Source organism: Mya arenaria, chromosome 7 (genome assembly GCF_026914265.1).
Source record: "Mya arenaria isolate MELC-2E11 chromosome 7, ASM2691426v1".
Taxonomy (NCBI): domain Eukaryota; kingdom Metazoa; phylum Mollusca; class Bivalvia; order Myida; family Myidae; genus Mya; species Mya arenaria.
This window is the reverse complement of record NC_069128.1, coordinates 61,598,897-61,621,923: the sequence shown is the minus strand read 5'-3', so window position 1 is coordinate 61,621,923 and position 23,027 is coordinate 61,598,897. Positions and strand designations below refer to the sequence as shown.

Genomic DNA, 23,027 nt, shown 5'->3' with positions numbered 1-23,027 from the left:
ATGTCGCCACCGGAAGTAGTCAATATGTCGTTTCCGGAAGTAGGCACTAAGTCGCCCCCGGAAGTAAGCAGTAAGTCGCCCCAGGAAGTGGGCAGTAAGTCGCCCCCGGAAGTGGGCAGTCAGTCGCCCCCGGAAGTGGGCAGTAAGATGCTTCTGGAAGCGAGCAGTGTGTCATGTCTAGAAGTAGGGCATTTCGCAGTTGGTAACGCTGAGTTGTCCCTTGTAGAGAAAAAATGTTCACTCCAGGAAAAGGGTAATATATTTTTTTCAAAAAGAGATTAAGCTACACGGTCATAAAACTAGAACGAAGGGTAGATCACCCCCGGAAGAGAGCGGACTAAGTAAACAAGAATCTGAAAGGTTTGATTTTTCAAAAGCTTTGGCTTTGAATGATTCAGTTGTAGTCGGTACGTGGTCAGAGTCAGAGCGGCAAAAAAGTTCTACATGGAGAGAAATTGAGGCTGTCAGACGGGTAATGGTAAGTCAAGTGGACATAATAAGGGATAAAACTGTAAAAGTTTATTCAGATAATAAGAACGTACAGTCTATTTTGCAAAATGGTAGCAAAAAGAGGATTTACATCTAATCGCATCAGATATTTTTCATTTTTGTGGGAAAAATTATGTTTCGATAGAACCAGAATGGATTCCAAGGAATGATAATTGTCAAGCAGATTTTTTAAGCAGATGTGGAGACTGTAACGACTGGTTTTTATCAAAAACGTGGTTCTGTTATTTTGACAATCTTTGGGGGAAATACAAAGTAGTTAGATTTGCTTCTTCCTACAATAAACAACGTAAGCGATTCAATTCAAGATGGTGGGTTCCTGGAACAGAAGGTATTGATGCCTTCAGTCAATCTTGGAAAGGATCTAACAATTGGCTTGTGCCTCCACCAAGATTGGCCGTAAAGTGTATTTCAAAGATTGAAAAGAGAATGCGGAATGTACGCTGGTGGTGCCGCTTTGGGTGTCGGCACCATTTTGGCCTTGTCTTTTACAAAAAGAAGGTATATTTAAAAGTTATATACGAGAATACAAGGTTTTACCAAAACATGGAGTGATTGGCAACGGAAAGGGTAATAACGGGGTTTCCAGTAAGAATCCGTTACCTTTTCATATGATTGCTCTTAAGACAAAGTTTGTATAAGATAGATGTTCATACATTGATTATTTTGACAGGTCCTAGTCTGAAAGCAACAATTCAGCAACAGATAAAAGAGGTCGGCATAGACATTAGCAAATCGGATGATATCGCTGGAAAGATGGCAAGCTATGTTTTACAATCAAGGGCGCCGTCTACAACGGAGAAGTATAGTGGTTGTTTCAAAAGTTTTGAAAAGTTTTGTGATTCAACGCATTTATCATGCCGACCAGCGAATGCTATGTCTGTGGCAATATACATATCTCATATGCTTATTAATGGAAAATCTTACAGTGTCATTTCTTCGGCAATTTATGCCATTAAATGGATTCATTAACACGGATTGGCAGATCCTACGGATAGCAGTTTTGTGAAACATTTATGTGATGCCGCAAAAACACTACGTTCTAAACCTAAGAATAAGAAAGATGTTGTAGATTCCACAATGCTCATAGATTTGTGTACTTGAATGAAGAAAGACATGTCACTAGCAAATGTAAGAGATTAAGCTATGATATTACTGTGCTATGCTGGATTTTTGCATTATAACAAAATGAGCAACCTCCGTTGTTCGGACGTGAATTTTCAAACTGATCATATAGTGCTCAAGATAAGATTAAGTAAAACTGACATTTATAGGGAGGGAAGGGAGGTTTTGATAGCTAAAGGTAGCACAATTGCTTGTCCATATATCATGTTACAACGTTATATGAATTTGGCAGGACTTGATGAAACTTCAGATGAATTTTTATTCAAACCCGTCTTAAAATAAAAGGCCTCTTTTCGATTAATAACTAAGAACAAAAAGATCAGTTACACTAGGGCCAGGAAATGTATTGTTTCAAAATTATCATTGGTAGCACCAAATCTCAAGCTGGGCACGCATACTCTACGAGCTAGCGGTGCTACATTCGCAGCAAACGTGGATGGTATATCTGATAGATGTATAAAGAGGCACGGTAGATGGAAAACTGACCAGGCAAAGGACGGTTATATAAAGGATTCATTAGACAAGATATTATTGATAACAAAATCATTAAAGTTATGAAATGGTAATGATATGTAATGAAGAATCACATAAATATAAAAAAAAACTCTTCTAAATTTGCTAATATATCTATAAACTAGTCCCGTCAGCATAAACGGTGTTTGTTTTGGTAAGGGTGAGTTGAGACATATAGTTCTCAGCGTTACACCGTATAGCGGAGAACAATTGTCTCAAAATAGCCTGTCAAAAACTGGTTTGGTCAGTTTTGTAGGTGGCGCTATAAAGCGCGGGAAATGACGTAGTTAGGCGGGTAAAGTGGGCTTTGGTCATTTCTACCGAGACTGCTGTTCGGGCAACATCAAACTTGAATTATATTTTCGTGATGAACATGTTATTTGGTGAAAATTATATTATTATACAATATAACCGCAATGAGATTGTATGTACAATTAAATACTATTTTTGAATTTTTATAATGGAGCATGTTGAGATATATTCGTTGTCTCATATTTGGAGGGTTAGTCTGAGAAACACTAAACGTGTTTCGAGCATTGTTACGAATACAGGTTTCCTCGCACATTTAAAAAAGATAAGCGATGTTTTTCCTGGACGGCCAGTATCCCAGAGAATAATATTCGATCTTATCTTTTTACATACGTTACTGATTCAGAAACATATGTTTTTCGATAGGATTGTGACATGCTCAGTTTGGGGGTGATATATGTATACTTATGTCCATGTTATAACGTTATAACGTTATGTATGAAAACACGTAAAATGATAGTATAGTTTTATAAACACGCAAAGAAGTTAATAATAGTTGTAGTACAATCTTGTGTTTGGATTTTTGTTGTTGCCACCCCCTTGTATCTGTTGTTGCCACAAATAAACTAGTCTCGTCAGCATAAACGGTGTTTGTTTTGGTAAGGGTGAGTTGAGACATTTTTTTCCGTTGATTTTTGCACATGTTTTACCTTTAATCGATACAGAAATTGTATTGGGTAAAAAGTATACACATAAACAAAATAGCAAATGGCTGCATTAAATGACAAGCTTTATTGTTAATCGGATACTGGAATTTGATTCTTACAAATAAAAGTGTAGTTTTATTCGGGTTAATGGTACATGTACATCTGTTTGTTGTATATAGTTGTATATACGCTTATAGCCTTTATTCTTTTATTGATACACTACTTATATAAGTCTACTTAATAGATATTCCTACATGCGATATTATTGAGAACGGACCAGTACAATGATGCATTTGCTTACCAGCATTGAATGTTTAACCTAAAACCTGTCGTCATTGTCGGATGCATTTGGATACATAAAACAGATAAAAACATACTTTTTCATTTTCGACAGTCGCATTCCCGATTGATAACTTCGTAACTTCGTCGCTTCCATCAACTTCCTCCTGAAGTTCGCAAACATCAGTCAAGTCTTCAATCAAGCACTTTAAGGCAGCCGTATTTTCCTTTAAACAAACATTTTTAAAGGTATTCTTATATTCAGCCTCTTTCATCTGCCTTTTGACCTCTGAAATTCCCTTGTCGAAATTCCGGCTCATAAGGTAAAGGTGACCCGTCAACGAGTTGTTCACACACTCATTGAGTTGACTTTCCTCTTTGATAGCCCAAGACACTTTCTCTTCACAAACGGATGAAATAAATGAAAAGGCGGCTATGTTTTCGTCGTGAAATTTTTGGGCTTCCTCTTTGAAACTACTGATTGAATGTTCCACTTTCCGTTTTAGTCTATTTTCCAAATCATCCAATTCTTTTTTGCATTTAATCGCATGGGTATTACTTCTTTCTTTTTGTCTATCAATTTCTTCTTTTATGCGCTTACTGTCATTCTTAATTTCATTTAAAGCTGCGGACATAGCATTAAATTGGTCGTAATCAACATGCCCTGCCTCTTCACACAAATCAATAACTTTATGACCACATGATATATGATCCGAACGAAAACATCGACCACAGATCATTAATTCATGAATTTGACAAAATAATAACGCCCTTTCAGTCGGATGGTGTTTACATATCTCCTCTGTGATATCATATGTAATACTCCTTGAACTGTATCCATCTTTTCCGTACATCTTCAGAATGTGGTTTTGGAATGCCCTTCCTTTCTTGTGAATTACGCAACACGATTCACAAATGTTTCCACATATATTGCAGCATCCAACTGCCTCTTCCTCACAACACATTTCACACTGAACATGGATGTTTGCCATTTTAAATGTTATGTTTATAATCCGAATCCAAAGTGAATATTTCGATTCACTATCATGAAATAAATAGTACGAAATTCAAAAGAAATCTGTACTAACATGTAATCATTGAACACCGGGGAAAATCAACGAAAATTGTATTGAGAAGCTATTAACTTCCTTGTTTAAATAAGATCTTGTTATAGGTAGAATTATACATTACCATAGTCTTTACATTTCACATTTACCCATATATTAAGCATAATCAAAAAGAATCCTTATTTCAATTCACAGAATAAAAACTCGCCAGTAATTGCTTTTGTAAAGCACACGAAATGTTTTCAATGTAAACAACTGAAGTAAGTTGCTAAGGGAGCAGTCAACAGTTATGGTAAGAGACGATATAAAGTGCACACTTCGCATGCGAAGCGGTTTATATCAGATCTTTAACTGTGTCTAGAAAAAACCTCGTATGATTCATTTTTCATGCTACCTCTAAACGCGTGTTCACAGTTAACAGAATAACATAAAACTTTGCAACTGTGAACTGTTCTTCGAACGACGAATGTGATATTCGATTTTTATGATTCATATTAAATTATTTACAGCGCAAAATTGACAAAATAGTTACTACACAGCGTTTATACTTTAATTGCTATATGCCGTATTGTTATTTTGGCGACGTCAGGTATGCTATAAAATGGGTTATATTATGTTAGTAGTTTTATGCGTTTATTCATTTATATCATGATAATTTCATGTACTTTCATTGCTCATTGTACATGCTCCAGTGAACATCACCTTTTTCGCCTCCCTGTTTACCCGTATTCTATGTCGTAATAGCCTTTCTTATTTCGATATGAAACCACGGGGAAACTTGTGTTCGAACCTTTAAAATTGTGGTAGATATTTGACAAAAATGACGTGAATGGATTCGTTAACTGATCTGTGTAAAAATATGTATATCATTTTTACAGCATGTTTTTCAATTAAAATCTGCAACTAGCCGTTTTAGTTTGTCGAAATCACATTGCGAGAATTTCCAGAGTTTACGTTTGAAAGAACAACTAGTAAAATTATTGAATTTCAACACAGTAGATCAGACAATGGAAACGAATTTGCTGGTGTAGGAACGGTCAACCAACACCACTTCAAGAACGGACTCAGGAGATGAGACAAAACATATGTTAAGACTGAGAAGATTCAGTAAAAAGCTGAAAGAGATTTTGTAATATGTATTCGATCATGTGATACGCTAGCGGTTTGTTAATATCCAAATTAAAGTCACCAATAATCGCGATGTCCTTATTGCCTGTTTTGAATGCAAATGAAATTGAATTGTTTATGCAATCAAGGACATGAAAGTCGGATTGCTGATTGAGATTTGCCTTCTTTTTATACTCAATTTAACTGAAGACGTTCAACATCATGAGGTTCAAGGTCGCCTCGTTCCGAGACAAACAGGTTTGATTTAGCATAAACAATTACGCCCCATGCAGATCAACAGGCCTGTTTCTTCTATACGGGATATGGAATGAGTAGAAGTTAAGGCTGCTGAATCGACCTCATTGTGATTTGGTAAAGGCTAGAATATCAAAATTACGAAGGTCTGCATACAAAATATAAAAAAAATCTAAGAAAACTCTGAACATTGTAATGGACTATTTTCAAGTGAGTACCAAGGACTTCAGATGCAACGGAAGAAATGGATGATGAGAAAGAGGATACTGTCCCTGGATCCCCGTGAATATCACGAAGAGTATGGACAACCAGCAGAATAATTGGAAGTAATCAAAGGTTTTCAATCCTTTTGCACATGACTGGTAATAACAGAACAAAACAACCCTCATCCAATACGTGTCTAAAGCAATATTCATTTACCTAGGTTTCACCAGGATGAAAGATCTGTAACTGATTTTAGTAATAGTTCATTGTTTCTGGCAATATCGCCCATTTAATAGATAAAGTGCTGATATTCAAATTCTTTGCATACCAATAAGTTGATTCATAATAAATGTATTTGTTTTACCAGAACCACTATTTCCAATAGTATCAAGCAAAACTTTGGCATAAATTCATAAATTTGTCGAAAGTATTATGCTTTGGTTAGTGTCATCATTCGGAATTTAGATTATACTTATTTCCTTTATATAATTTATTAAACAGCCCTATTTGTAAACTTTGAACCACATGGTTGAATCAATATTAAATGAAAAAAAGCGATAGAGCAAAGCAGCTAAATAAAAATAATAAAAATCAGTGTATAACATGATATCTAATCTAATTGTCAATCTATAGCTGAAGATTCGCATGCACTGAAAACAAGTACGGGTTTGATTTGAATAGCTTATTGATTTGGGAAATAGGATCAGAAAGGTTGAATGAATAGGCCTTTTCCACTTAAGCAAGCTACAGATATTGAAGATTTAAAACGCCAAGGCTTTGATAAATTTCTCACACAATTCGGATTTGTTTGCAGAAATTTGGCTTACAATGAGAAACTTTTAAACAAGTATTTATTAAGCCAATTATAACAAATAATCTTTGATGGTTAGTGGTAAAACTTTTTAATGACCGGTGAGGGTTAGGGTTGATTGACGTTGGTTATCATTGGCGTAGTATAATTGAATATGCCGGTCACAGAATTGAGGGGGGGATCCAGAGTTCACTTGTGCGAAAGCGCGAAACTATTATGTTTAAAATTGATCACATGGTCAAGTTCCAAGTCAAATAGATTGTGAATCTCCTTTTTCGCTGTGCTCAATTCTAGCAGGTCCAAAAAAAGAAACTGTCCTGTTGCCGACATTTTGCATATTGCCACAAAAGCGCGTTAATAGCTGGTTATCACATTGATTGATCATTATTATTATTGTTAGTAGTAGTAGTAGTAGAAGTAGTAGTAGTAGTAGTAGTAGTAGTAGTAGTAGTAGTAGTAGTAGTAGTAGTAGTAGTAGTAGTAGTAGTAGTAGTAGTAGTAGTAGTAGTAGTAGTAGTAGTAGTAGTAGTAGTAGTAGTAGTAGTAGTAGAAGTAGTAGTAGTAGTAGTAGTAGTAGTAGTAGTAGTAGTAATGGTAGTAGTAGTAGAAGTAGTAGTAATAGTAGTAGTAGCATTAGCAGCAGCAGCAGTAGTAGTAGTTGTTGTAGTAGTAGTAGTAGTGGTAGTAGTAGTAGTAGTAGTAGTAGTAGTGGTAGTGGTAGTGGTAGTGGTAGTTGTAGTGGTAGTGGTAGTGGTAGTAGTAGTAGTAGTAGTAGTAGTAGTAGTAGTAGTAGTAGTAGTAGTAGTAGTAGTAGTAGTAGTAGTAGTAGTAGTAGTAGTAGTAGTAGTAGTAGTAGTAGTAGTAGCAGTAGTAGTAGTAGTAGTAGTAGTAGTAGTAGTAGTAGTAGTAGTAGTAGTAGCAGCAGCAGCAGCAGTAGCAGTAGCAGTAGCAGTAGTAGTAGCAGTAGTAGCAGTAGTAGTAGTAGTAGTAGTAGTAGTAGTAGTAGTAGTAGTAGTAGTAGTAGTAGTAGTAGTAAAAGTAGTAGTTGAAGTAGTACTTGTAGTAGTAGTAGTTGTTGTAGTAGTAGAAGTAGTAGTAGTAGTGGTAGCAGCAGCAGTCTTCTTCATTTTTTTCTTCTATATGTATAACTATTATTTAAAACACTGCAGCTTTCGCACATATTTGCGTTAACAGCTTCTAAATTAGATACAAGCGCGCTGGAGAGCTCGGGTAACGTCACGTGTGTATTACTAGCTTTATAAGTGTCATTAATGCGTCTTTCAGTATAAATAGAACTATTGTGTGTCTAATCCTTCATATTTACTCGGTAAATTATGTTTAAGACGGTGAAAGCAAGAAATAGAAATGACAAATAACGAAATTCAATAATGCCATTGGCTTCTGGGCGCGGGTCGGCACCGGCGGATATGACCAAGCAGATGACGAAGATTTGTATGCAGTAACGGGTTTCTTGATAATTGTTGACGTAAATTTGATGAAATAACTTAAAGTGACCCACCCATAATATGCCCTTGGCACTCAACATAGTATACGAAAATAGGCCCATGTCACGGTGATGGTAAAACACCAGTGATCTGCTGAAATTCTACCCGGACACTTTTATCATAGTTATCGTTTGTGAAGGCGTTATACAAAAGTGTATAACTGCCCGCAGCTTCACGTCGCCGCTTGACGTGATAAATATTGTAACTTGGTTGTTGTGTATACGATGGCCCTATACAGAAATCCGTTACGAAATTAAAGTAAAGTACCTCTTAATTACGACAGATATAAATAAACAGAAAACACACAGCGGGAAATTGAATTTGCATATTTAAACGAAAACATTGCTTGTATTTGGTAACGTTAAATTGTTGTACAGAGGTTGGACGTTAAAGTAGACTAGGTTTCCTTAAAAACACATTTTAGGAATTGTATGAATTCAAATGGACCATTTTTACATTTGTTTTATTTCATGACGACCAATGATTGTTTAACGTTGATAATACTTAATTATATTTATTAAAACAAAATTTTATTAAAAAATCGATGAGCCTTTCAGACAAAACTCTTATGTACTGCCTCCTGCGTGAATTTCACTAATTTATTATGAATTTCTCTGTAGGACATTTGATAAAACATAATCTGTGACGCTTTCTATCGAAAGCGAGGTTGTACTATGAGCGTTATTAATAGTTTATACAATTTTATTTTTTGTCGACATCTGGACTTGTTATCCTGTTGACGAGCTGTTCGATGTATCTTTGTTTAAAATTACTTCGTTTTTATTCAATCTGTTAACCTTAATTATCTCGATTATAACTTAATTTTGCATACATTGTTAAGAATTTACCCTAAAAACTGAGAATCCGCTTTTGGTTTAACTATTTCTCGCTTCAAATGGCAACATTAAAACATTTTTACGCTCCAAGAAATAATGCTGCACTCTCCTCAGAACTATTTAAAAACGATTTGACTATTAACTTAAACTGAATCACATATCCATGGCTACCAGGAACGATCATATATCTATACGCATTTATGTTCATTACGCACAAAATAATTCCAGCGAAAAAATACCTCGTTTCCGCAAAACTTCCTACGCTCGGGTCGGAAAGAACCTATCTTACACTCTCGGCCAAGGAAGCTTCTTATAATCTTACACTCTCGGCCTTTGAAAATACTTAAACACATTGTCTTTGCTCACTTTCTACAAATACACGTACCTTTCTGCTTTATCTACGTCCAGCTTTGCTTGAACCTATGCTTCGATAAGTTTCTTACGCGTTTGAAAGCGTATTGTTATTTCATTAAACATTCATAGTTTCAAACATAATAATATACAAGCAAACATGTATTGCATAGGATCTCAAATGAGTGTTTATTTTGTATCAAAGTTATTAAACGAGTTCATTTTAAAACGATAAAAACGAGGCTTTGACGAGTTTCATAACTTTGATACAAAATATTCACTCTTTTGAGGTCCTATTTATAACATAACTTAATTACGGGCGAAATTTAGATGAAGGCTTCTTCAATACACATTTTCGTGTCATACAGCGTAGAATTTACATTTAGTGTTATAAGGATGCCTACGCAGGAAAGAAAATAGTCCGACATAAAAGCTTTGTATTTACAATAAAATAAACATAATTCATGATTGCATTATCAATCGATTTTCAAAGGTTTCACTTTAAATAAAAAGATTTCACATTTTAATCCATTTAAATCAATAATTAGAGCAATGTCATAACTGTATGACGTCATTAGTAATCACGCGAGTGTGTACATGTCATTTGGCGGTTGAAGTTTGAAAAGACGGTTAGTCAGCGTCACAGTCGCTGTCTGTTATTGCGAATCCGCTTTGTAGCTTTTGGATTACATCATGGATTTTTGTCGTTTTGATGGATATGCACAATGAGTTTTACCTCCGTGAATCTACAAAAATGTTGTAAAATCCAACAGATGAATTGAGATTTCATGTGGAATCAGTGACTGTGTGAACTTGAGCATTGCCTGCGAACTGTGTGCAAAGAATGAGCATGGTGCATGTATTTTCACTGGAGTACAGGATGTTTGATATTTCCTTGTGTTGATTTGGATTTATGTGGCTATGGTTGTTTAAAGATGCAATGTTCTTGTGTCCCGATTTTTGCATAAATCTGGTTCGCAGGAACATTGCTGTCATTCACGTTTCAATTAGTGGACAAGGTATTTTCTGGCGCTGTGATCAGAAGGTCGTTTGTTTGGATGAAGCCCAGCCTTCTTCACCATTCGTTCCATCTTGGCGTTGAGTTTGTTGAGACCGACAGGATTCATTTTGAAACATTGCTTCTTATGTTTGTTTACGTTTTGACAGCGCGTATGAATACATTTTTTTGTGATGCGGTTACCTAATTTGCATAATTATTACACTAGTTAAATATGAAAAATATTGCATGGGGTTATATCACTCCTGCGCCGTAAGTTATTTTATAAACAAAAATATCACAAACTTCCATTTGTGATTGAACAAGACCTGGTTATGTATTTAAATACCAGATAATACGAAACAATAAGCCTAAAATTGACAATATTTTATTTATAATAGTTCAATCCAAAAAGTGGGCACACTCACACATATCCTTTGATTAAATTCGCAAAGGAAAAATATTGTCATAAGGAAACACTAATCTAATATAAACAAATACCGTAAAATACTAAGGGAGCAGTCAACAGTTGAGTTAGAGACGATATTAGTTGTCAGATTCACGTTACACAGACGACTTATTAATGTTTCGAGACGCTCTCAATGAAAACCTACTATAAAAAGGCATAACTACAGTGTGTTGATGTTGTAAAGGGATTAGTTTGGTGTTGCAATACGAGTCAGCAGTTTCATAAGAAAATTATATTATCTCAAAACTGCAGCTGAAATGATTGACAAAAAAGATGAAAGAAATTCATTTAGGAATAGAACAAACAGTACCAATGAGCTTATATGTCCGATTTTTTTAGTAACATTATACTTCAGTTTGAATACAATTTTCCATTATATGATCTTGAAGTATTTACAAATTAGCTCATGTTGGCATGTTGGCGTACACCTTAAATAGATTATCTTTTTATAAAATGGCTAAACAAATGCCCATTAAAACAAAATCAGTATATTTGCAAGTCCTTAGTTCATTTCAGAATTTATTGTTATTTTCCATATAAAAAACAAGTTTTCATACTTGCTGATGCACACTTATGTTATATTGGTAACACCTTTTTGCTCTGAAAAATATGGTTCGTATTGATAACATACATCATAATGTTTGCTTGCAATAGAGTTCCTTGAATTATCAACAAAATGCTTGTTATTATGTCTGTCTAGGTAACTAGGGACGTTTCCCCAAGTATATATTTAACAAAACGTTGTTTTAAATACACTTACTCGCCTTTTTAATACTCCAAATTGTTCATACCCATAATAATGTTATTAGAATACTTATAGGTTACAGGGTGAGTTTTTAAAACTATTGGAGCCAGATGTATATAGAATAGAAATCCATTAATATACACTCAATATTAAGCAAATTTTGCAATTAAACAATATCACGTTTGAGATGTAGCTTAAATGCGTAAATTATTTGCGCCATTTAAAAGATTAGTACCTATCCTTCTATTGAAACTGCTAGTCATTATGGAAAACAAAGAGATACACGCACTTACCTATTATGCTATGTATGTTTAGAAATGAATTCTGTTTTTGTTGTTGATAAGTCTTTTATAGAATTGTATAAAGATTGTTTTTTTGTGTGTCCTTAATAAAATGGAATACGGAATGTTTATATTGCTAAATACTATCAAGAATACCTAACTATTGATCAATAGTTTTTATATTTAGTACAATTACTTTAATTATACATAACTTAGCAATGTTAATATATTTATCATTTGAAGAAACATTATCGTAATGATAGTTTAGTTTTGAAATCATTATATATCATTTTATCACGTTTGTATTATATATGTATGCCCTTTTGTTTGTGTATGGACTAGAGGCATTTTGTACAACAAACGTCGAACTTCACTTGACTTGTTTTTATGTATCTGAAACGCCAATAATTTGTCACATGACCCTGATTTTAATAGAATATATGTATAATAATTGCGACTACTTAATCAAAGTGGAACTTCGATTAATACAATAAAACCAAAAGGCGCTGTGTTTCTATTCGGCCATGATATGTGAGCTTACAACCATTTCATTTCTCTGCTTTATAGTAACATATTGCTCTAATTGCATATGCATTCGTGAGTAGTATTTATACGGAATAGTGGATATATACATATGAAGTAGTAATTCAATACGGAAGTTACGAAAGAGTGTGGAATTAAAAAAAGAAGTTGGCCGAGTATAAAGATAAATGATAGGATTGTTTTCTTAACTTGTCAGTGCTGGTGGTATATGTGGTATATGTGTACTGAACATATTACCGCCATTGATCTAAGCATTCTTTAAATATCATTCTTATAAATCTTTTGTTACTGGAATATGTTAACACCACTCATTATTTCCATTGGTCTAGTATGTTAACTCAATTTATCATTGCCATTACCCTATGTTTCCCTTATTAGTTGTATCAGTCAGTTGTATTGGTGTATGCGTACTAACTTATTTTCAGCATTTGTATATAAACACTAAACTTATCAGGCCATTTGTCTATGTTTACTTAAATCATCATTGCCATTGATAGATGTTTACTTTAAACATTATTGCCATTGTTTTTATTAATTCAACTAATCATTACCATTAACCTGTGTGTATTTAACTCTTCAGTGCTAGCAGTTTATGTTTACTTAACGTATTATCGCCATAGTTCTATGTTTATTAAACTCATCATTGTCATAAGTCTATATATGGTCATCATTATCATAAACTTATCATTGCTAATAGTATATATTCACTAAACTCATTATTGACATTGGTCTACGTTTCCTTCAATTGTCAACGTCATTTGTCTATATTTATTAAACTCATAATTGCAATTAGTCTTTATTCACTCATCATTGCTATTGGACTATCTTTTAAACTCGTCATCACCAATGGTCCATGTGTACTAAGGTCGGCATTGCCATTGGTCTGTTTTCTAAATTTATCATTGTCAGTGGTCAATGTTTACCAAACTCAGCTTTTCCATTGATGTATGTTTTCATAACTCACCATTGCCATTGGTCTTTTTTAACTAAACTCATCATTGGCACTGTTTTGTACAATTATCATTAACGTTGGTGTATATTTGCTAAAATAATTATTTCCACTAGTTTATGTTTACTAAACCTACTATTTCCCTTGATTTCCCTAAGTGCATCATTTCCATTATTTACGAAACTCATCATTGCCATTTGTTTGTGTTTACATAGCTATTTTTGCCATTTGTCGAGATTTACACACCAATATCGTTGGTCTTTATACAAAAAACATCTCATTGATATCAAACATATAATGGATATCAATTTATGTGAACACTTCACACCATTGTTATATAGGTATTTATTCTGCTATTATGATACTTCATCCCTTTGTTTTTAGACTAAAGATGGGTTGCAGCAAGAGATACTGCATGCCAAAACGGGCCTAGACAAATCTGAAAAGGTAAGATAATTTATATGTCATATGATGCACATTGGCACAACAATTGTTAAAATGATAGTTCTTAAACCTAAGAAATATTATTTCCTTTTACAATCTGCTTTATGTTTATCATAAATGATATTAAAGCTGCACTCTCACAGATATACCATTTTTACAACTTTTTGTTTTTTGTCTTGGAAAGAGCAATTTTTTGCCTTTATATCTGCAAACCAATAATATAAGATTGCTGATAAAAATCGTAGATTTTCATATTTCTGTTCTAAATTAATGTTTTAATGGCTTAAACCGTTACTAAAACTTAAAAAAAATCGCATAAAACATCAAATTGTTTTAAATATACAACCAGAAGACACAAAAACACTTAAATTGTCGACTGGCGAATACGCTGAAAGTGCAACTGTTTTTGAACCAAACTCTGATAAAATGTTCTTTCAAAAAATTTCATATTTCTATTCAATTGCTAAAATACAGTCAATTCAAACTTTTCAGGTGTCAAGTTTCAAATTTACGGAATATTACAGATAATGTTTCCATACAGATCACATATGGAAAACATACTATCACGTTGTCAAACGATAACGGAACTGAAATTGGTGCTGAAGCAAGATAAACAAAACCTTATTATTCAGAAAGTATGAAATAAACATGATGAAACATTTTTCTTACAGGCTTACACTGATAGTAATACTTCAATATACATCAGTGATATAATTAAAAAAGAGAGATAAAACCCATTGCAAAAGTTAAAGCAATTACATGTGTTCATTTTTTTTTTTATAATTTTATCCACAATTGCGATTGGTATATTACCACAATTGACTTTTCATCTGCTATTCCAGTTAAGGAATGAGATCGAAAAAGAGTTACTGCAAGCAAAACAAGGATGGGAAAATTCTGAAAAGGTAAGGGAAAATTATTTACAATTCCAAATAACACCGCAAATATATTGAAGACAACAAAACAGTGTGAAAAATGTGAAATACCTAAATTTCGAACCCGCATATTTTCAAAATATCTGATACGTGTATATTTTAATATAATATTGAAGCATATATCGTCGTTACGAAACTGCTATAATGGAATATATTTTTTGAAAGCAAAGCTTATCCATCATAATAGATAATTTTAATTTTTATTCATCGGTCCTGTCCTTAAAAACACGTAAAAATTCAGCAATTAAATGTACACACAAATGTGTCGAAATAATAATATTATTTCAGAGATGATAAATAATATGTGACATTTGAATTATACAGTTTTTATTGTCGTTATATAGATTTTATAATTGGTTATACTTTGTGTTTACAAAACCTGTGTATACTGATACTAAGTCAAACCTATTATGATGTAAAGTTATTTACGTGTTGCACAATCTGTATTTGTTATTGGACAAGGTAGTAGCAACGTAAAGAGCTTATCAATGAGCAAAATGAATGTAAGACTCATCGTGTATATATACAAGGATAGAACTTGATAAAAACATTCTCAAGTTTATGCTGTATCACCGTTTAATATGTTTGTAATCATTGGTAGTAGTCGATTTGTTATACGCATCATCGCGTTTGATTAATCAATAATTTCTTATTGTTGAAATGTGTCTATGAACAAGAAACTCCTCATTGTCAATGACCATTATTTTATACACTCCTCATTGTCAATGGTATATGTTTGCATTATAAATGCCACCGGTTTATATTCACTCAATTTATCTTTGCTACTAACCTGTTTACAATCCTTTGTAGCATTGTCTTTTGGCTACGTTTAATTTATTCACCATTGTTATTGGTATATTTATACTAAATACTAATCATTGCCATTGATATATGATTACTAAACTCATTTCCATTGTTTGTTAAATTTATCATCACCATTGGCCTATGCTTACCAAATGTATCATTGCCATAAGTCTATGTTAACATAACTCAGCATTTTCATTGTACGACACTCACCATTGCTATTGATCTGTTTTCTTATTTACCATTGTCAGTGGTCAATGCTAACTAAACCCAGCATTGCCATTGATTTATGTTCATTTAACGTCATCATATGTTTTTTTGCCATTGGTAACCAAGTCAACTCTTTGCTATTTGTGTAACACAATGCGGTCTTGCATATTTACGTGATTACATATTAGGGACAAACCTGTGCTGCGAAGGTGAGATCACGTGTATATGACATAAGCTAAAATACTGTGCTTCGGGCCGCCTGCCCGTAGTTTTTAGAGAGTCTGGGTTTGACTCCCAAGCTGGAGAGTCAGCATCATTCATCCTCTGTATATTGGTAAAATAAAATGTAAAAACGTTTTAGTGTGTGTGTGCTTTAACAACGACATGCGGCTGTGGGGACGAATGTGCTACTTTCGTTTATGTTAACTCCATACATAATTGGTACATGTTTACGTATACTGCTATTTTTATGCTTCTTCTCTATGCTTTTAGATGAAAGATGGATTGCAGCATGAGTTACTGAAAGCCAAAATAGACCTAGACAAATCTGAACAGGTAAGATAATCTCGTTATGTCTTATGATGAAAATTCGCACAACCAGAGTAAACCTAAGGCATACGTTTTATATTCTGATGTATGCTTTTCATAAAATTATAAATAATTATCAACATGTTGGGTTTACTTTATCTGAAATTACACATCCAATAATAAAAATAATAAAAATCAATAGCATAATAGGATTTGCTTCGCTTTATCTTAAAACTGTAGAATGTTCCATATCAAATGTGTTAGTACAATGTACAAAGATATTACATATTATATACATGTTAAATGTGGGATCTATAGTAGAGTAGAAAATTACAACGTTTCAATATTTCATAGATAAGCACTTACATATATTATATTTATTTATATATTTCTGAGATGGGAAGCCCAATGATGTAACAAGGAAAAAGGACAATACAATTTTGAGCAGTATGTTTTCCATTCAAATGATTTATACTTTTTCCAAGCAAGAACAAGCTTTTTTCAAACACCGTTCCCTTTGTGATATATTTACAAAGTGAAGGTCAGAGTGAATAGAGTCGTCAATTTAATCGAAAAGGACTTTAAAGATTTAAATACTTCATGTTTGTATCCATTGAAATGAATAACATTACAATTGTTACAATTGCTGATTCTAAACATATATCCGTTAAATACAATGTAGTTTAGGACATATATCATAACATCCTATTAATAAAAAAATGGCACCTACCACATCGACTTTGATAATCCACAGGATTATGTAACGCAGTTTGCTTTGTCTTTCATTATTAATATTGTTCTTTGTAAAGGGCATGATAAATGATAACATAACTCAAGCATGATCTTTATTCATTACGTATTCTGGAAACTCTACGATGATGCCACATGCGTTAAGATAACTGCATAAGTGTAATCTACTAACTGTATATCTCTTTAAATACTTTCGTAAAGTAATTTGACTTTGATGCATGCAAAATCAGCAATTTCAATTGAGTTCAAATAATTCAAGATTCAATGAAATACCACTGTTTGTCTACAGTATTATCTCTGAACAATATTGTAAATCGACAGCTGCGGCTTATTTAAGAACACGCTTTGAACCTAAAAATACATTATAAGATTACATATCACTATAAAACAACTTTCGTTTGACTGGACTTTTCAGATTTTCACTTCGAAACAAATGCCTAAATTATAATAATAGTTATCATGTGATGAACAAGTATTTTACTTAAAGGCAGTGGAAAATTCATATAGACAGCAAAAGCATGATTTGTTTTCAATTGTTACAATAAACATTGGTATAGAACTCTTCTCATACAAAACATAAGTTGTTGACTAAGCTAATTTCTCGGTCAATACTGATATGTTGTTCCACATGGCAGCATGTTTTACAACTAATGCGTAGATAATTTGATCAATATTCACTAGAAGCAGGTCCTAACAACCAAGGCCCTGCCTTCTCAACAAAGGTTTTATGTTAATGGAAAGGAATTACATAAATCATAACGAATACGTCTTAGATCCGCTCTATATAAATATTCCTTTATATCACTAATTAACGTATCACAAGACGTTATGTTAGCAGTCAAGGTCATCACCTGATCTTTTACCAGCTACGGCCAACCGATGCGATAGCGTGATGCATGTTTTGAGGTGAAATATTTAATTTTTTAATTGAAATGGAAAAAGTTCAAATATATTTTCACAATCAGAAGTGAACGCAATAACAATTAAAACCTCATTCAAAATCAATGGTAATTACATCCCGTTGAATAAAACTGAATGTCTCATGGACTATGAATATGGTTCGGGAAACATCAAAACTCATGAAATATGAAATGTATTTTGCATGGGCGTTTCCAAAACGTTTCCAATGCAGATCATATTGTTAAGAACATACTAACAAGTTGTCAAACAATAACAGAACTGAGCATTGTGCTGAAGAAAGTGCAACAAGACTTTGATAATTCAGAAAGAGTGAAACATTTAACATGCATACTTATACATTTATCTTACAGGCTTCGCAGGTTAACATTGGTAATATTATTTAAGTAACACATCAGTAATGCAAATAAACTACAGGAACAAGAAACCTCGCAAAAAAGAAAAACAATTGTATCTGTGTGATTAATTATTTTTAAGCTTTAAATTTAAATTTCAGTATTTTTGCGTTTGGTTTAAAACTTCAAATTTCATTATGTTTAATCTGTTCCTCTTTCAGGTAAAGCATGCGATCGCAACAGATTTACTGGAATGGAAACAAGGATGTGGACTTGCTGAAATGGTAAAGACAAAAAGAACTGGCCACTGGATTTATACATTTTCAAAGTCCATATATATATTTTATTTAACATTTGGTTTTATTTCGTTGTTTTTTTTAAAGACAGGTTGAACTCAAATTTGAAAATGTTTTGATAATTAATTTTAATGGTAAGTACACTTGAGTATTACTGGCTTTATCAACATTTAAAGCTACGTTTATGTAAAATGAATTAAGATTGTTTGCCACTTGTGTTCGGTCTGTGGTGAGTTCCGTGTTATCATAAGTATGATTGGATTATGTGACTTGTTATTAATAGATAAAAAAAAGTTGAATCGTAGGCCAAAGATTCATGAGCCAAGTCACTTCACTGACATCATCAAAGACTTGGAAATCTCGTAATGGTTCATCAGACAATTCACGGCTGAAGCTGCAGAATCAATTATTTTATAGGATCGTAAATGTTTTTCTTTCTGAATAAGTAAAATACAATGTTCAATATTATGACAATCACCAAGATCACAGTTAAAATTTATGATTTTCATTAAATGTACTTTACTTTTTGTGTATCAAATCAATTAGTGTTGGACTCTGCTTTTTGGTAAAACAAGATACCCCTTATACAATATTAGTCAAATTGAAATTAGCACTAAATAAATCTCACACGGAGCACTTTCTGTTCAAGAAGGCCACCATACATATCATATGATTAAAGTTTGAGTACATTTTGTATAAACATTTTGTTAAATCTATTACGAATATGGTATAAGACAGTGATGGTGGTTGACATGAAATATCCCATTTTCGTTTGTTCATGTCAAGTACGAGACACATTTACTCCATGCTTTTACTTTTAAGGGTTGCATTTCTCTTGTAAGAGTGATCACCCCGGAAGAAATCATGAAACATCCTCCTTGATCGTCTCTGTCTTTTCGTTTTATACGGTATCCATCTTAGTGAAAAATGTGTAGCTTAGTTTCTGCTACCTTTTACATGTCCGTCATGAAGGATTTGTTGAAGATTATCAGCAAATACTGTTAATGTATAAATATGATACTTCTTGTTATTTGGGGTGGTTCTGTTTAAAACTTTTTGTTCTTCGAAAATGTTGTCTTGATTGTTATTTATGAAACAAGTGGCTGTATTATCGGAGAAAATGCTATCGCTTCTTCAAACAATCTTCCTCTGGATCTGGTGGTGTTGTTAAGCTATTAATCAGAGTTCTGTAGTCGGAATGAATCCATTGAGCGCCTCTGTTGTTTGATTGTTTGGATGTTTGGCTAATTATCTTCAAAGAGGTCGAATAATAAGTTTGCATATGGTAAAAGTTGGTATATATTCTGGTTATTTTGTGAGTTGGAGATTGTTCTATTTTCTCTGGAATACACTTTATACAAAAGACAACAGGAAATATATCAAAATGCCATGGCCAGACTTTAAAATTCAAGTTATCTTTCAGTGAAATGTAAGAACACTTTTAATGGGTTCATATTAGACACAATTCATATTTCAGTAGAATGCGGTTTTCGTTAACATGTTATAACGAACACTGCAATGATAATATTTAGGGGGATTGGTCCACAATTTGGCTGAATGTCACAACTTTTACGGCTTTTACAAGTGTTTTTAGTGTTAAACCTTTCCTCCTGGGCACAGCAATTGTTGTTTTATCCCACCCGACCCTCTCACGAGGCTTATCTTCCAGTGAAGTGTGCAGATGTCGCTCGGGGGGATTTTGGTCATGGTGTATTATTCTGAAAGTGTTTATTAAACTGGATTTAAAAGTACAACAATTGAGTCTTGTTTGATTAAAAGTGTTCGTATAACTAAATAAAAAGCCTTAGAAAAGCAAACCGATGTAAAACACCGCCATCTTGTTACGGAGCACTCAGCATAAACTGTTGAAAGCACGCGTACTGTGATCCTTGGAGTATAATTACACGCGTTTGTTACAAAACAATTAAATACAAACACTCAGTCACGGTTGTGTTTTAAAAAAATGCTTAAGACCGACTCAATACTTATACTATACAAGAATAGTAAAAGACAATAACAGTTTGGTAAAAATATGGTATATTAAGAAATGTCGTTCTGTTTTTAGGCACGACAAAATGTCAAGGACGAATTAGAACAAACGAAAAAAGAACTAGATCTGTATCAAAAGGTAGGCTTTATTGACAATGGCTAATACTCAAACCATTGCACGAGCAAAACATAGCGCTATTTTACTAATTTGACTAAAAATATTTATAAACAGCGATAAATGCACCGTCTATGTATATAGTGTGTATATTATCTGTGTCTATTCATTTAAAGCATTTCATATACTTTCATGCATTTGATTATTTGCATGTTTAAAGGAAAGGGCGATCCTCCAAGCACACTTCAAAGATCACTTGAACTGTAAGTTCATCTTTAAGTTATTTTAAAACATGTACCTATACAACAAATCATTAAAAACGCATTATGATTTTTCCGTTGATTCTTTCAAAATGTATAATGAACATTTATTGTATGCCTATCAAATTCCTTTTCCATATCCAACAGTTAAAATACAGCACGCCGTATTGAAGAAACCGTATTTCGTATCATGCGTGTACCGTGTGTAATCTCAGAACTACTTTCGCGTTGCTAAAAATAGCGTCACCAAAACATAAACTGGTAAAACCTGTCAACTTTTAAATACATAAAATTATCTAACTTTACTCACCCTCCAGACGCATGTAAATATTCAGGAACATGGTTCTCATGTTCTTTAAAGAACCTTGAGGATAAGCACGAAGCAGAGAAAAACTTCCAAACTATCTAGACAGCTACTCCAGTGAACTAGTTGTTTTCCATTTCGAAGTTCATAAAAGGTTGCAATATCAATGTTTATTATCATAAATATGAGCAGCTCGCCAATACAAAGAAGAATGCGAATTCGCGTCATCGATAGAAAAAGCGATTGATTCACGAACTTCCCTCAATTCTGCATATAATGGTCGTCAAGAAATCCCACGAATATTTACTTTGTTAAAAATGGCCGCGTTACGTCTACAGGAAATGACAATTGGTGTATACTCGTAAAATAAGTACCATATTTGTGTTGTTGTTTTTTGTGCTGTGACATTTAATAATTGTTTTCGTATAAGCAATTTGTTAATTTTGCTAAAAAAATAAATATGTTTTTTCTCATTTTGCTCAATAAAGTGAATTCTGTAACTTCTGATATCGTTTGGCTGTAGTAGCCTCCCTTGACCTCATTACACGAAAACTACGTAACACATTCGAATTCATACGCGCACTTGACAGATGGCGGTAGATTTAAATCAAATCGAAACCGAAAAATAAAAACGAATAATTAAATAGGCAGGTACATAATAACTGGAATACTGCGATAAAACGATTTTCTGGTGACATGCATCACGTCCCGTTCGGTAAGTAACATGTATCCGTCTCGACCTTCGTTCTCGACGGATACGTGTTGACACACCGAACTCGACGTGATGCAGGTCACCAGAAAAGCTTCCTATCATAATATCCCCTATATGTAATATTCTAGCTCGAGTAAGTCGTAATTGGTTTTAATGAGTTTTAAGAAAATATTAGTCTGTAAATTAGAATTTGTTATTGAATAACGCTATCAATACTTAAAATGTAAGAAAAAGCGTCCAGTTTATCGTCCGTGTCGGCTGCTTTGATTTGATTGTGATATTTGTAATACAACGTGTTTGCATTACATGAGGTGTGTGTGTGTGTGTGTGTGTGTGTGTGCGTGCGTGCGTGCGTGCGTGCGTGCGTGCGTGCGTGCGTGCGTGCGTGCGTGCGTGCGTGCGTGCGTGCGTGTATACATATGTGTGCATGCGTGTTTGTTTGTGTGTACTTGTGTGTACGTTTGCGTTAGTGTACGTGTGTGGGTCTATACGTGCGTACGCGTGTGCGTTAATGGGATGTATGCGTGCGTACTTGCGTGTGTATATTGTTATTAATACCAGTTAGTTTGTTTTAAGGGACACAACCAACTGGAGGATTAGAGGTGAAGATCAACTATGATACCTCCGTTCCTATCATCAAATTGGATTATTCATTCCGGGATGGCTTTCAGACGGTAATGGGGTTTGTGTAAATGTATACTTGTCAATGATGGATTTTAAGCTAACACACCTTGCAAATTACTTTTAATATTCCTTAGGCGTACAAAATATGTTTCGAGTCAAGACCTAACCCAAATTCTGCCCAATTTTGCACGTCTCACGTAATTTCTTTCCGGTCAATTTGTTAAAGCTTTTTATTTTATGTCTATTTAAGATTAAATTTACGATTTAAATCATACAACTATTAAACTTGTGATATATATATAT

General features: G+C 33.6%; 2 protein-coding genes across 6 annotated transcripts in view; one reads left to right on the top strand and one right to left on the bottom strand.

Annotated features, from left to right (window-relative positions):
- Positions 1–4,672, bottom strand: part of LOC128241722 (myosin-7-like) — a 29,466-nt gene extending 24,794 nt beyond the window's left edge. Inside the window, exon 1 of the mRNA XM_052958776.1 lies at positions 3,479–4,672. Within this exon, the coding sequence (XP_052814736.1) occupies positions 3,479–4,372 (894 nt within the window). The 5' untranslated portion in view covers positions 4,373–4,672. The remainder of the gene's footprint in view (positions 1–3,478) is intronic.
- The window catches only part of LOC128241720 (myosin-13-like), a 257,756-nt gene that overhangs the window by 157,322 nt on the left and 77,407 nt on the right, over positions 1–23,027 (top strand). The window lies entirely within an intron of this gene.